We start from the raw sequence: 16,705 nt of genomic DNA on the forward strand, positions 1-16,705 counted from the left end.
TTTCCCCTACTCTCTTGGAAAGGTGCTATGGGATCTTTTACATCCACCTGAGCTACCAGCAACTCAAGCAGATAGGACCTCATTTTAACATCTCAATGAGTCAGTCACAAGTGCAGCACTTCCGTTATGCTGCATTGCCAGCAATCAAGCTATCTGGTGTTGGAACAGAACCTAAAACCTTCTACACCAAAGGTGAGAGTGTTACCTGTTGCTCCACTGAAATGAAGCTTGCAAATGGAAGACAAATATTCCTAGAGAAATATATGCCAAATTCATGGCAATCAGGAAATACTGGGAAAGGGGAACAAAACTCAAACAGTGGAAATGGTAGAATAATTTATATAAAATAGCAAGAAAGACGTAGATGAGAATAAAAAGTAATAAGATCAATAAAGTTAAATGGTTTGAAGGTCAAATCTTCATAAAGTGTTTAGAAATACAGATGACATCTGAATCTTGAAATACCCAGGTTCCAGAAGATGACAGTCACAAACTGGTATATTGTTAAAAATGGAAACAACTAATTTCATACCATTGAATAATTAACCAACAAGGACATCTAGTTTCTAAGGAGTTTTTAGAAGCATGTATGTCATTTGATAAATAAAAGTTGACATTTTTATTAAATATTGCTTTAAAGTCCTCACATATGTTTGGGCCAGTATATTAGTGAATATGATCAAATCACCAGTAAGAAACAGACACCTGCAGTTATTCCATGGAGAATACTCTATTTCTTTCATTGGAGGCCCCAAAGCCTTATGAATAGGACATTTTGTTGAGGGTTTTTAGAAAAAGGCATGAATTCCAGAACTTCTTGCAAGATGGGTGAAGATGTTGCATGTTACACATATAGCTAAAAAGAAATATTAGTATGGCATTTCTTGCTTTATCATGTTGCACTGAGAAATGTGTCATGAGTGCCCAATGGCTCCCCCCCCCCCTTAATTTTAGTATGAGTATTTGCAATCAACTATCACAGAATAAGAAGTGTAGCAATCATCGTCAATGCCAGTAATGTGCAGGTAAAATGCCTTAACAATGACGCAGCCCCCCCCCCCCTAAACTTAATTTGTTTTCCTGGTGCTTCACAGCACTGGCTGGAGAGGTTGGGTGTGGCCATCTGGGGAGGGAAGGAGGGTTGGATCAGGGATGTAGACTGTTACAGTCCATCAGAGGAGTGGGTAACATTGTAAAGAATATCACTAGAGGTAGGCTTTTGGCTTACTAAGTCACTCCTTAGTGTTAACTTCCATTAGCAAGTATATGGGAGAGTGCGCTCACAAGCAGGAAGATATAATGCATCTCTGTAGTGATGCAAACCACTCATCCATGTAGAGGATGAGGTTACAACTATACAAAAATGTGCTATGTTGTGTGTTGAACAGGCCAAAAGCAACCCCAGTTGTGGCCTCTGTGATGACTTCTCTGGACTGCTGCCACCTCATGTGGTATCGATATACTGGATATTATGTAATGATGTAATGTATAGTGGTATTATATAAGGGAATGAAGAGGCTGAGTCTGACTGGGAATGTCTTGATGGTAAATAAGTGTGTGGGGTAAAAATGACATAGAAAAAAAGTATAGCCTGCTTTTATCAACATACAATATTGACCTAAGAACTGGATTACATATGGTCATTCACAGATAAGTGGGATGCAGTGGTGTAGAAATGGAAACACATGATTTATTTAATCATTTCTTAATTACTTCTTAATTACTGTGTGGCATGCAATGCATGTGTGTGTATTTGTGTGTGTGTGTGTGTGTGTGTGTGTGTGTGTGTGTGTGTGTGTGTGTGTGTGTGTGTGTGTGACAGGGAATGAGGGACAGTGAGAGAGCCTGAGAGATAAAAGATGGGGTGATTGGGAGATTGTGGCAGTCAGTTGTCAGTATACAAAATAAGATAATGCTTTGACAAGGCATGTACAGTGGCAAAAGGTAAGTTAGTTTCAATACTAAAAACTGTATCCCTAAAAGCAGAAGCCAACAAGCTAGCTGACCTTACCTATGTTGACAGTCGTCAGCATACTCAATGCTTCTTTGATATTATAATGCTAACTCCCTTTTACAGATAGTTGACCATCCTAGTAGGGTCCCAATATCCTTGGTCTAGTCTTCACAAATATGGAAACTAAAATACACTGTCAACCAATGCCATTTGAATGAAAAGGCACTAGATATCATGTAAGCATCAAGCATGCAGAGAACTCTGTTCTACATAAAGGACACGCTTAAATGGCTCACTACATGAAATGTCAAAGGACATTGCTGAAGTCATTATGGAGCAACTCTCACTTGTTGTCTCTAAGCTGCTTGCTTATTCCAGTTTTAAATCATCAAGAAAAAACTGAACTCTGTAAAAAAGGAGTGATCAAATAAATTAACTTACGTGTCCCTTCTTTGCGAGACTCTTCACTGGCATCTGATATGGGGATTGTGCTATTAGTATTAGATGGACCATTCTCTTCCTTGGAATTTGGAGGGCTTTCTGTCTGCTGAGTGGGTTCAGTAAATTCATCAAAGCGGGTAAACCATGTCAGGTGACTGATCTGTGCAGAATAGATGGAAGTAAACATATCTGATTAATATAAGTACTTTGGCCAATTAGAAGTCAGATCAGCAGGTGTGATGTCACAGTTTTCAACAGGCTACAGAGGGTATATAAAGTGTGACACCTTTCTGCAGCAAATTGAAGGAGGAACTGCATGAAACTGTGAATTGCCCTCTAATCATGCATACTGCCACACTGTAATTCTTTTGGCATACAGAATAAATGTGTTTGTGTTTTAGTTTCCAAAGTATAATCCCCTCATCATACTTTTATATTTGCATCTTGCATCACAAGCCATCACAGAGAAGATGTATGGGAAAAGAAGCAACATGCATCTCCTGGGTCCAGGCACCTTAACATGTATAGTAGTATGCAAGCATCTACATCCCTCACATAACCACAGCCACAGGAGACATATCATCCAAAGAATCGAACATTGAACTAGGTATTGATGTATACCCCGTTTATTTATTCATTTGAATTTAGTTGACAGGATAGCCCTTTCAGGCCTGTATCTGGCTTGTAGTGGGCAACCAAGACAGCATTCATACTGACTAGATAGGGGAAATTTAACCAGGGAAGCAGGAAAATTCCCCTGCACTTTTCAGTAAGCACCATAAGATCTTTTATGCATGTATGAGCCACCATCAGCTCAGGCAGATTGGGTCTTGGTCTAACATCTCATGTGAAAGATGGCACATTCGGGAGTACAGCACCTCACCCCAAAGTGCACTACATTGTCAGTACTGGAAAATGAACCTAAGCCCTTAGGGAGGGAATAGAACTCACAGCCATTTGATCTTCCAACTTCAAATGCGCTTATGCAAAAACTATAAAAAATATTCCTAGCAATGGTTCTGTTCTGTCCCCAAAAACAAGAGTTTATGGATTGATAATGTGTCCCTAAACTGTAGTTCTGATAATAAATTAGAAACAAACAAACATAGCAGAGTTCTGGGTGGTGGACCTTCCCTATCAAATCAGGATCTTCCTGCTAAAGCAGGTAATGATATAGTTGACAGAGCTCTTATTGCACTCAGCAGATAACTCGATGCTAAGGGGCATAAAATCATTCTTCCCAGAAATAACAAGGAAGAAAATTAGTGTCTCACATTTACGAGGATGCATGGTGTAAACACTGCTCTAGATAAACTTATTAACAACAAGAAATATAATAAAATCATAATTTAGCTGAAAATAATGCTACCACTCATACTGAGATGGGGAGATTTCATGACTCAGTTAAGAACCTTATATCCTTGGATAAATAGGCTGGGTTGCCTTAGTCTTTTTTGATGTTTTTCCTGCCACATGTTCTAAGGGGAGGCTAAGCTAGATTGCTAAGCAAATGTTATAATAGCATCAGTAAAAATGAATGTTTAAAGAGCAACATGAACACTGTTAACTTTTGTAAAGAGGTAATCCATAAGACCAGGTTTTTTACTAGAGATAATGTTCATTTAGATCATGGTAACAGGGCATTTTGTCTTATGTTCACTTGGATTGTGAGTGTGTGTGTGTTTTTTTGTTTTTTGTTTTTTGTTTTTTTTAGATGGGAACCTTATTAAAGAGCACAAAAAAAAAAAAAAAAGAAAACACTGATTCCCTGATTTGAAGGGACACCATATAGTTAGATCAGTCAAGAGGGTGCTGGTATCCCTCTCAATGTGTCAACTAAATTTGGCTTGAACACATTTTAAATTTATGACTTCCATGATGTTGTCCTAGCTACAGGGCAGGACCATTAAGCTGAATGAACATCTTCACAGATTTTTCAGTAGTGGATGTAATATAATTGCCAATGATATCAATGATACAGGTGTGGATTGGAGTTTACCATCATCTAATTCTAAGGTAATGAATAACATAACTGAAAAATATTTTCCAAATAATTATTCTCAGGTGGTAACTGCACGTCTGGATTGGGTGGTACCTTAGATGTAATTTGATGAAAACACGATGACATAATGTTTCAAAGCATGCAGTTGGTCCTGAATTGGGATCATCATACCATTATTGCATTACATGTGAATTTAAGATACTCCTGACCGAAGGATCCATCAAAGAGGAAGCTTGTAGGAAACTCCACAGTTCTGATTTTGTAACCATCAGCTATTAAATCATGGCTCGTGGTTGGCAGTTGGTAAAGAGTAGTGGAATACTGAAGTAAAATCACCTTTTTATACATTTTTAAATTATTTTACTGATAAACACGTTCAGAAACAAGGACTAATAGACTGGTTACATGCATTGACTAAAATAAAAAAAAAAGTTGTGGCTGAAATAGATGTAATTCTCAAGTGTCAACACTACATCCAGCTTTAAGGATGTACAGAAGTTATATAAAAGTAAAGTTAGAAGAGCAAAACGTGGCTATGAATGTCACCCAGTGGCAAACATCCCTTACCACTGTCATGCATTATTTTAATTGTCCATTTTTTAATTACTGATCGTGCTTTCCAACTAGCTGTGTGAACATTGTCTCAATGGTCACTATTCATATAAACCGCAAAGTGTTCCCTGCATGTATGGCAACTGCAAGGCTCCAAACCACTAATGTCACCAAAAAAACAAGCCAGCAGACAATGGCAAACTGTAAATGTTTAATAGGACTCCCATACAAAACATAGGTAGTCCATAAAAACAGACTGGTTTCTGCTGAAACAACACTTAGCTTTCTTCAGTGTTAAACCATTTAACACTGAAGAAGGCTAAGTGTAGTTTCATCCAAAACCGGTCTGTTTTTATGGACTACCTATGTTTTGTATGGGAGTCCTATTAAAAATTTACAGCTTGCCATTGTCTGATGGCTGTTTTTTTTTTTTTGGTGACACTGTTCATATAACCCAATGATCATATGTACAACATGGGAAAAAGGTGGTTGATGTAAATGCCAATGGCAATGCCTACAGACTTATTTATTTATTTTTTTATTTATTTACATTTGTTGACCGGGAGTGTCCGACTTGATGTAAGTCCATTTTCAGCAGAGGCCCGGGGAGAAAAGCTCCACAGTTAAAATAAACAGACAGTAGTTAGATTGGATTACATAGCGATTAACAATTTAACATAGCAATTACTTACAACATATTTACAGATGAAGAACATAGTACATCAGTAGACAACTAGAATCTTTATCTGTGAAGTACATCGTGTTTTCATCAAATTACATCTAAGGTACCACCCAATCCAGACGTGCAGTTACCACCTGACTCGGGCTACCTAAAGTCCACTCTTCAAATTTTCCCTTAAAACTACCTTCCTCGAACTATACTACTGATCAAATCAAAGATCAACTCTACTTGACTCCAAGTAGACTATTCTCTATCTATTAAACCTAACTGGAGGCTGAGCTCTCAAACATAGGACTGGCAAAGACAGTCAGAGAAGAGAAGGTTACCACACACCCACCCAGACCCAGTCTCACATACCATTACAACCTCAAATCATACAACACAAAAACACAAGGAGGGCTGAGGCTCTCTCAAAAAAAAATACCAAAAGACAGCAGGCAGACACCCCAAACACCCAAACCTTCAGAAGGTCTCTCAACAGCAGGTACAAATATGACTCAGTCATTGTCCCTGGTGTCGGACAATACCAAAAGGAGGGTATCCATATTCATCAAGGACACCCACACCTCAAGACTGGTGGCACACACGCATGCATCGGGAGACCATCAGGGTGCACTAACCCATAGCAAAAGACTGCTCTGCAAATTGTAGCATGTTACAGGCCACACTCACAAACTCAGGAAACTCACATGGCCTTCCTGAAAACACTAGAGGGATAAATGTATCACCAAACACCATCATACCAGGATTACCCTAATAGACCTAATATAGACTGGGGAACACTACCAAGCCCAAACCTAGCCCAAAGTTCCTGGAATTCATAAACTCAAATGCCATGGAACAACTAGTCTCCACACCACAGAGGGAACTTGATAATATCATCCATCATCGAACATCCCTCACTGGTGAGATCAGATCACAAACAAATCTCGCTGAGGTCCTCATCCCCACCCCCACCTGAAAAAAAATACAGTACAAAGACTCTTTTGTAAAAAGGGCAGTCTCGTGGAGGTCAGGACCCCAGCCATAAAACAAAACAAACAAGGAGGAAGCTACACTGAGATACAAAAAATCCTTAAAGGTGCAGACACCCAGAGTAAGTATAATCTAAAAAACTAAGAAACTAAAAAAAATCATCCAAATTTCAAAAAAAAAGAAAGACTGAGAAGACTCAAAAATAAAGACTCAACCAACATGTTCTTAGCCTAGTTTGAAAAACTCCCAGAAACTCCCAGATAATATAGAACTAGATCAAAATGATGTGAAGATTACTGATCCTACTGACATTGCCACTGAGGCTGTGAGTGAATCTTCCCTGCTCCCCCCCCAACCCCTCTCCCCAGATATAAGAGATATCAAGTACCAAAACCAGAAACCCCTCAAACATCTCCACTCAAGTGAGATGGGAAACGCAGCATCCCAGCATCCATGTGTCTCCCCCCATCCACACGACTGTGTGCTCCACCCTAACACAGCTAGAATAAACAAACCCACAGCTCTGACAGCTGTTTACCCAAAAGTCTTACCTTCTGGATACACATACCCACAACAAACGGCGGCAACTGAACAAACCCTGGCAAACCGCCCCCCTCCTTTAGCTGGAAATCTGCAACCATACAGCCTACAAGCCTTATCTGCAGGATCATAATGGACCTCATAAATAAAGACATAGAATTTGGGACATTTGGATTTTGTCTTTGGCATCCAACCCAAATTGGCTTTTGTTTTTTGCAACTTTTTTGACAAACTTGCCAAACTTGAAGAAACAGTCACCAAAGCTATTGATCCCTAAAAGGCTAAGGCTCGCTGTTTTCCACCAATACTACATAAGGCTCTCGATCAAATAAATGTTAACCCATATACCACAACTCATCACATTACAGCTTAAACCCATACTGGTGATGGGCAAGTTGGTTGGCTGGTTGCTGACAGAACAGACACAACAGTCCCTTTGCTGGCTTCATGTCAGGCCCACTCCTGTCACAATCAAAGTTCCCCAGGGCAAGCTCCCGGCCCACTCTACTTCACAAACTACTTTGATGGAACAAGTAAAAATTAGGGAGGAGACTGATGATAAAACAGCTAGATGACTTGAGTGCTGGCCTAACAGAAAAACACAGCAAGTCTCACGATCCTGCAGAAGAAATGCCAAAGACACGATAAAAGGTGCATTCAAAACGGCTTAAGAAAAAAAGCCAAAAAATGCATAGTCATATCTTCGAGAAACAAGAATACCCCAGGCTACTAAATTATCAGAGGACCTGGGGACCCAGGTTGATAGTAGTCCTGGGGACCCAGGGTCTCTTAGTAGCTCCACCTTATCACAAAGAAGTGAAGCATAGTAGCCAGGGCCCAGTCTTCCTTATTGCAATCACTATCACAGCGACATGAGTACACTGCCCACTCGGGAATCCCTTTATTGAGTACATTGCAGCAGCTGGAGAAGCCACAAAGCAATGCCCCATTCTGGAACGTATCTCTCCCGACACACTCAGCAGCTTGGAGAGAAAGAAAAAGTTCTCACCATTCCCGACTGAAGAACTCAAGAATCTGTCCTATGCTGCATACTGCTGAAAGAACTCCAGCTTTATTGAGTCACTTACCGGCTGCTCAAAGGTGACCTTTGCCTAACATAGGCATACAAGGACAACCCAGACACGATCTATTAATAGACCCTCAAAAGAGGAGATCCACCCAAGCCACAAGGGCGGGAGACTGGAACCTCAAGCACGGGTTATTAAAGGAACTGGAGGGATGGATCATCACAGAAATCTTGACCAATGGATGAGAACAAAATCCCTACATGACCAAGGTGAGCACACTGGCTGAGCACGGCAGAAAATCTACACCAATGGATGGGAGAGAACATAACAGACATTAACAAATGTTAAAATAAGAAGTACCTGCTGTATAAATACTAGGCTTATGAGCATCTGAGCTTGCTATAATCAAGGTAGTTAATGGAGTGGAAAGGAAGGTAGTGGTTGGCTGGGGTGGCTGATATTACAGTGGGAGTTGCTAGGGCATAGCCAGCATGTTTTTAGGTGCGCTTTTAGTAAAGTTTTGAAGTGGGTGCATGATGGTACGGAGGTAATTGTGGGTGGGAGGGAGTTCCATAATTTGGCTATGGTGCAAGAGAATAGCGCTTCACCAGCAGAGTTATTGGCTTTAGTGATCTGCAAGTGATTTTTGTTGCTGGATCTTAGTGGTCTGGTGGTGCAATATGGTTGGAGTAGATTCTGGAGGGATGGGACATTTAGTGGATGGTTTACTAGTTAGTGGGTGAGTGAGAGTTGATACCATTGAAAGAGGTAAGGGAGTTCAAGCCAGCCCAGTTCAGCAAGTGAGACACAGTGGTGACTACGGTAGGATGCCCCTGATACCACCGTTTTATATACAGTACCTTTTATGAAATACATATGTCAATATATAAAAACATACATGAATACATACATATATTTCTGGCATGGACAACAATGACCTTCTAATAAGTGACCAAATTGTTCTTAAAAATATATGAACTAGTGCATGTCTTAATTTAATTTGATAGTCTGTTCTATATGGGTGGCCATGGTGGTGCAGCAGTTAGTGCTGTCATCTCACATCAAGAGGTTCTCCGGTTCGATCCTCAACTGGGGTGCCTTCTGTGCGGAGTCTGCATGTACGCCCTGTGGTTGCGTGGGTTCCTTCCGGCTGCTCCGGTTTCCTCCCAAAGACATGCTGTATGTGGATTGGACACTCAAAATTGGCCCTAGGCATGAGTGCATGTGTGTGTGTGCCTTCCATGGAAGTTTGAGCGCCAGCCTGGCAACTCAACACCATAAAACTCTACTGCCAATCATGAGCAGACAGGTGATCTGCTGTGGTGACCCCTATCCGGGAAAAGCTGAAAGAAGAAGAAGTCTGTTCTATGCATTATCTATTCTCTCAGATAACCAATTAGTACATCTCTTGTTCTTATATAATATCCTACTCTGGTTGTCTTATGATTCTCTTCAGTCTTTGGTAACTTCAAACCTTTCCAGAGGTAGCTGTCTGATAATACCCTATATTCCTAAATAATGTCTTCTCTTAAATCTCTATACGAGATGCTGTACAAGTTCAGATATTTCAATATTTCATAATAATGTAAACATTTGCATCCATAGATGTCCTTGGTATATTTCTACTGTATTCTTTCCAATTTACTAATGCTGGTTTTCTTATAAGGTTTCAATATTATTATTATTATTATTCCAAACTCTAGTTTGGATCTAATGCACTTTACAAAAATAATTTCATCATGTCTGATTTCTGGATTATACAAATCCTTTTATACAGTGTACAATTTTATAACTATCATTGGCCAATCGGTTGAGATGATCAGGAAAAACTCAAAGTTGGGTCTAGCCATATGCACAGGACCTGAAATGAATCCACTGTTTCAATCACTGTGTAATGTATTAACTATTCATTCCTCAGTCAATGTTTCCCAAGTTATATAAACTAAGCTTTTTATGTATTTCTCAGCATATAATTGCTCTGTGCTCAAATGGACAATTTAGTTAACTTCTTTGCAGACATGTACTATCTTTAACAGATGTAATCAGTTTACCCATTTTCAAGACATCTGCTTATAGACTCCTTCAGGTGATAAAGACAGAGCTGAAAGATGCAATCTAAACAAGTATGAGTCCTGTGGGGAACTCTTAACTATAATATCGAATTTCACCTGTCCAATTGTTGTACAATACTTGCCATGTCTTATGTAAGCCATGAAGCTAAGCCGTGGTGCATATGATATGTATCATGATCTATAGTGTATAAGGCTAGATAGGTAGGAGTTCTAACCCCACTCCAGCCCACTTGGTACATGACTGTGTCATAGTGTGTGTGTGTGTGTGTGTGTGTGTGTGTGTGTGTGTGTGTGTGTGTGTGTGTGTGTGTGTGTGTGTGTGTGTGTGTGTGTGTGTGTGTGTGAGTGTGTGTGTCTTCCTGCAAATGAAGGGACATGCCCTCATGGGCTATCCACCTGCAATGGTTATACTTTCTACCCTTTACTCTCTTTGCTCTCTCTGGCCTCTCTCCCTCAGTTTCTGACAAATATGGATGGACAAGTTCTTACGTTTTCTCTTGCCAGTCTTGCTGATATGGGCATCGTGAGACAGTGTAGCAACTGCTTCATGTACACGGACAACACTCTACTACTGCCACCTAAGAACACAACTTGTGAGAGATGCAATTACATCAAGTACCTAGAGTCATTGCTCTCTCCCCCACAAGCCAGTATGTTTGTCACTGAGAAGGTTGTCAACACAAACACCACACTTCAAACAACACCAAGACCTACACAACACACCCCCACATATGCAGAGGTCCTCAACAAAAACATACCCAAACAAAAGAGATGTCCAAGGCAAAAACACAAGCTAACTCCACTGTCCACCACACATAGTCCACACAGATGTGTCTCACAGCCACTAAGGCCTAAACATAAACCCAACATATTAGTCATAGGAGACTCCATTGTGAGACACACAGATGTGCCTTCACCATGCTGGATAAGGGGAAAGTCACAGTTAGTTGTTTGTCGGGAGCCAGAATCTGCCATATTACTCATGCACTCAAGTTTCTCAACAGGTACTGTTACTACTCTGTCATAGTCCATGTTGGCGTGAATGACTTGAGATGTACTATATGAAGAGGGGTCTAGGAGCCATTCTCGACTAGCATATGTCTGAATCACCAAACATCAAACACACATACACGAAAGCGCTTAACATCGAAAAGCGCTTCCGTGTATGTGTAGTTCAAAAAACAATAATCTACATTTCTCTGCACCCCCTACTTTATTATTCTCACTCTGAGATCGCACTACAGTGGGGAAAAGGGAATTTTCCCTTACCCGCACTGTAGCCCGGTCTACAAAACAGGCACACATACACGGAAGCACTTGTCAATGTTAAGCGCTTTCATGTATGTGTGCTCGACGTTTTGTGATTCGGACATATGCTAGTCGAGCATGTGTCCGGATCTCATGAAGAGAGACATGATTGTGCTTGCTGAGTATGTGTTCCAGGCAGGTATGTTCCTAGCCGTAAGCAGTATTCTACCATCACCCAGAATGATGCCTCAATACAAACAGAAAATGATTGACTTTAGCAATTGGCTTAGTTTCTAGTGTCATTCCAAGGGGATCCAGTACCTGACAGCCTGGGATAACCAGATTGATAAACCACAATGCTTTGAAAGAGATGGCCTGCATCTGTCTCCCTTGGAATTCAGGCTCCTGGAAAATGCTCTTGCCTCCCCAGAGTGCCTTTTTTAGGGAATGCCATGAGGTCATAACTACCAACATGAAAATTTAATCAAAATGTAAATTAAAGGTCATGCTGCTAAACGCTAGGAGTCTAAACATGAAACTGCACTCTTTGTAAGCATTCTTAACCCTGGAAGATGCTGACATTTGTGCAGTCACAAAAACCTGGTTCAAAGCTGCGGAGAGCACCCCAGCCATACCAGGCTACTCATCCTATCATAAATTCAGACCCCAAACCATGGGGAGCAAAGCAAAAGGAGGTGGATTTGCAATATATATAAAGGACACACAAACTTCCAGGCTGGCCAAACAGTATGACACACAAGAAACACTCCACATGCAGTTAACAATTGACAAGACCCCTATTCAAATCATAGCTAGCTATAGGCCTCCGGGTTTGAGTCAAGATGCCCACTCTACCTATCTGGACCTCCTCGAATCTGTCAAGATTCAACCCTTTACCCTGATCTTGGGTGACTTTAACTATCCAACTATAGACTGGAAAAAATACTCATGCCAAAACATAAATGCCCAGAGATTCCTTGAGTTCATCAATGGAAATCCCATGGACCAGTTGGTTGACACCCTGACAAGAGGTGAAAATATCTTGGACTTGGTATTAACCAACATGAGTAACCACTGCAGTATCCCGACAGTGTCATCATCCCTGGTAAGATCCGACCATACAGTGGTCACTTTCAAAGTCACCATCTCCCCCCAACCATCCCCCTCCCAGCTTGGGTCAAACAAAAACCTTCTCCAAAACTGATTACAACCTCCAGAGGGAAGGTATAAACAGTTTCACAGCCCCTTCCCCCTCCATAGCAACTGGTGCATATGTCCAAACCTGCAACAAAGTGATATATGAACATTTATATAGCTGCATGGAATCAGGAATACCCGACAGGATGAAATCCTCCTCCTCAAGGAAGTGTAAACCTGTATGGTGGACATCTACAATAAATAAACTCTATAATAAAAGGAAAAAAATTATGTCCGGGACCAAGAAGGAACAGTTGTCTAATTGGAAGTAATTTCCCCTCAGCCTGAACAAGCAAATAAGAGCACTAGTGAAATCCTCCAAAGCAAACTTTGAGTCCAAAGTGACCACATCTACTAAAGCCAGTCATAAGACCTTCTTCACATATGTTCGCAGTCTCAAAGGAAGCACCCAGATCTGCTCAGAAATGGCGGTCAAGGACACCACATACACAAATGATGTAGGTATAGCCAACCTGCTGGCAGACAGGTTCAGTGAAAACTTCACCCCTTTCTCCCCCCATCAGTAAATCAGGACACCCCCAGTACCTGCCCCTTCCCTTATCTCTAGGGAGCAAGTCATCACTGCCCTCTCAAAGGCAAAAAATACAGCCTCTATGGGACCCAATAACATCCCAGGCTGCATCCTACATGAACTCAGGCAGGACCTTGTAGCACCATTAGGCATCCTATTCAACCAAAACCTGAGTGCCAGCACACTTCATCCTAACTGAGTGGAGGATGTGTCTACATTACCTGATTGAATGTTTAGGTTAGCAAATACCTAAATGTCGATCTGGTAATATTGAAAAATTAAAACAGCAAATGCCTGATTTAACACAGGGAATGAATTCCCTTGACTACAAAAAAAAAAAAAATTAAACCAAAATGAAGTGGGGGCTTTGCCCCCCACACCCTCCCAACTAAATATACCAACTCTGAGGTCAGTCTACAGTGGGAAAAGGGGCAAAATCCACATAACGGCCAGGGGAATTCTTTCCCTGCATTAAATCGGCCATTCATAGTTTTTTGCTTTTGCTATTACCAGATCGACGTTTAGGTATTCACTAACCTAAACATTCAATCAGGTAATAGGAACCTGTGGAGGACACCCATTGTCATCCCTTTGCCCAAAAGTGGAGTTTCCACAGATCCAGGAAATTATAGACCCATCAGCCTAACTAGCCTAATCTGCAAAGCCATGGCGTGATTATTATGGACCTTATTAACAAGGATATTGGCAACCTCCAAACACTCCATCCCATGCAGTTTGGTTTTGTCAAAGGGGATCATGGCTGTTAAATTTGGTTGACTTCTTTAAGACAGTCACCAAAGCCATGGACGAGAGGAAGATGGTGCACACTGCCTACATTGACTTGGCCAAAGCCTTTGATACTATTTCCCACTCAGGTATAATAGATAAACTCTCTCAACTAGGCATCAATCCATACGTTACCAGATGGGTAGCAAACTGACTCACTGATAGAACCCACCTAGTCAAAATAGGGGAAGCCACCTCAAGTAATAGACCATAATGAGCAGTGTATCCCAGGGATCAGTCTTGGGGCCTCTGTTGTTTGGGATATACTTTTCTGAGGTGCAGGCCAAAACAAGTGGGCTATGGCTGACCAAGTTTGCAGATGACTGCAAACTGGGTGCTGTCATCAATTCCCCTAGTGATGTGGACATCCTCCAAGAGGGTCTCACACAAACAAATGGCTGGTGCCAGAATCATGGCCTCAAACTGAATGCCAAAAAATGCATCATCATCCCCTTTGGGGAAAGTGACATCCCCACAAATTATCACATTAATAATAAGGTCCTAAGCACGCAATCTATCATGGGGGACTTGGGTGCCCAGGCTGATAGTAAACTGACATTTGACCACCATATTGCCTCCATTGTAAGGAAAACTCTCTACATGACCCACCTCATTAGTAAGGGTATCTCATCCAGGGACAAGGTGGTCATAACATCCCTGTATTCTTCCCTTATAATACCCATTATTGAGTACAATGCCCCTTTCGGCATGTACCTCACAAAGCACATGCAGCAGCTGGAGAGACCACTGAGGTTCCTCACCAGGAGAATCCAGGGCTTCAAACACCTACACTACACAGATAGGCTAAAGGCCCTGTGCCTCTACTCTCTTACAGACTCCTCAGAGGTGGCATCTGTATGCCTACAAAGCAATCTCAGACCCTGCCAAGTCAAGTTAAACTCGAGTAACCCACACGCGTGACCTCAAACTGTGACATCGATAGAATTTGTTGGCAGGATGGATTTGTGTCCTAGAGACTCCCCCTTTTGTGGAATAGATTCCCTCTCCACATCAAGCAGAGTACCTCATTAGGCCTGTTTAAACGCAACCTGGATAATTGGATGGGGAACAGAAAATACACCACTGGGATTCTACCTGTGTCCCTGCTGGACAGTGGCATAGGGAGCTGACTTGTTGGAACATGGGCTAAATTCTTGGCTAGGCTTGTAAGGGCTTCAGGGTCAATAGCCTAATAACTTCCTATGATCCTATGATCCTATCAAGAGTACATCAATACCTAGTTGTTCTAATTTATTGATGTACTCTTGATAGGATCATAGGATCATAGGAAGTTATTAGGCTTTGATCCTATCAAGAGTACATCAATACCTAGTTGTTCTAATTTATTGATCAGTGCTTTGTGCATGACCCTATCAATGGCTGAAGTTTAGTCTGTATAAATTACACCACAGCACATGTTTAATTAAAGCTATTATATTATTATAGAATATCATGGCACATGTTGTTGTTGTTCTATTTTCAACAAATGCATGCTGATATATGGTTTTAAGTCCCAGTCTTCCCAGTTCTGATAATAATACATCTAAAATAATATTCTCCATTGTTTTTCTATAATAGGAAAGTAAATAGTTCTATATGACTCTGGACTTATCCTGTACCATTTCTCCTTAAAGATGGGTTTACCAAGTGCATGTCTCCAGTTGAACAGGATCTGCACGTACTTAAATGACCTAATGAATAACAAATCTAATTATATTGTAAGTTCCAGTAAAAGTGTTCTCAGGTCATTCTTATTTATTTCTCATTTGCTTTGTTTGGGTCCCGTTTGCATAGTTCTGCTTCAATATAATCTAATTTCATTTCAATATCTGAAGTTACCTGGATATTATTTAAACAAATTATCACCTCCTTGCATAATATTTTGTGAATATATCTAAAATCTGCTGTTTATGACAATACATTTTAGAATCTACACAGTTTATTGATTTTCATATCTACTCGTACCACATCTTACATATCTATAAAATGGTTTATTGTTATGCTCATTCTGTTTATATAAATTTTCTTCAGATTTTTTCCTGATCTTGTCTCACACTGTATTTAATTTGTCTGCCCAGTTTATTTTAGTTTTGAAAGTTACAGTTCAACCTCTTCCTTTTCTTATATTTTTATATTAAATATCCTGCTCTTATGAAAATATATCATAATCTTGTCTGCTTAGATCCTGATGTTAAACATTTTTCTTGCATTCAATTCTCCTTTCAAAACTTGCCACATTCCTTTTAATATTTTTCAACTGAATGCATCAATCCAACTAGTTTTACATAGTAACTGTTTTATTTCCATATTGTCTGCTTGCCACATTCCTTTTAACATTTTTCATACATCACTCCAATTATTTTTACATAGTAATTGTTCTATTTCCATATTGTCTGTTATTAGTATTCTGTGTATTGGGTTAGATTTCACTTGGGCAGAATTATTTAGCTGTAGTTTAACCTTTTAATTCTGTGAGCACTGGACATCAGTGCTGGTAAAACTTGACATGAAGTAACAATCAACTCCTTAGGAACACAAATACTGAACCGAATATTATGTTTCCTGATAGGTTTGTTTACAATCTGCAGCAATTCATACATTGTAAATAATTTCTTTAATGTTGTAAAAAATCAATATTATTCCAGTCTGTTTATGGTAAATCTAAGTCACTTTGGCAATCTATGCACTCCAGCAAT

The 16,705-nt window shown here is 40.4% G+C and overlaps 1 protein-coding gene across 1 annotated transcript in view; it reads right to left on the minus strand.

The window, feature by feature from the left end:
* The window catches only part of SLC5A11 (solute carrier family 5 member 11), a 717,678-nt gene that overhangs the window by 27,358 nt on the left and 673,615 nt on the right, over positions 1 to 16,705 (minus strand). Inside the window, exon 15 of the mRNA XM_044089092.1 lies at positions 2,396 to 2,555. Coding sequence (XP_043945027.1) covers positions 2,396 to 2,555 — 160 coding nt within the window. The remainder of the gene's footprint in view (positions 1 to 2,395; positions 2,556 to 16,705) is intronic.

This window comes from Protopterus annectens, chromosome 12.part0 (assembly GCF_019279795.1).
Source record: "Protopterus annectens isolate FY-2018-M chromosome 12.part0, PAN1.0, whole genome shotgun sequence".
Lineage (NCBI taxonomy): Eukaryota > Metazoa > Chordata > Ceratodontiformes > Protopteridae > Protopterus > Protopterus annectens.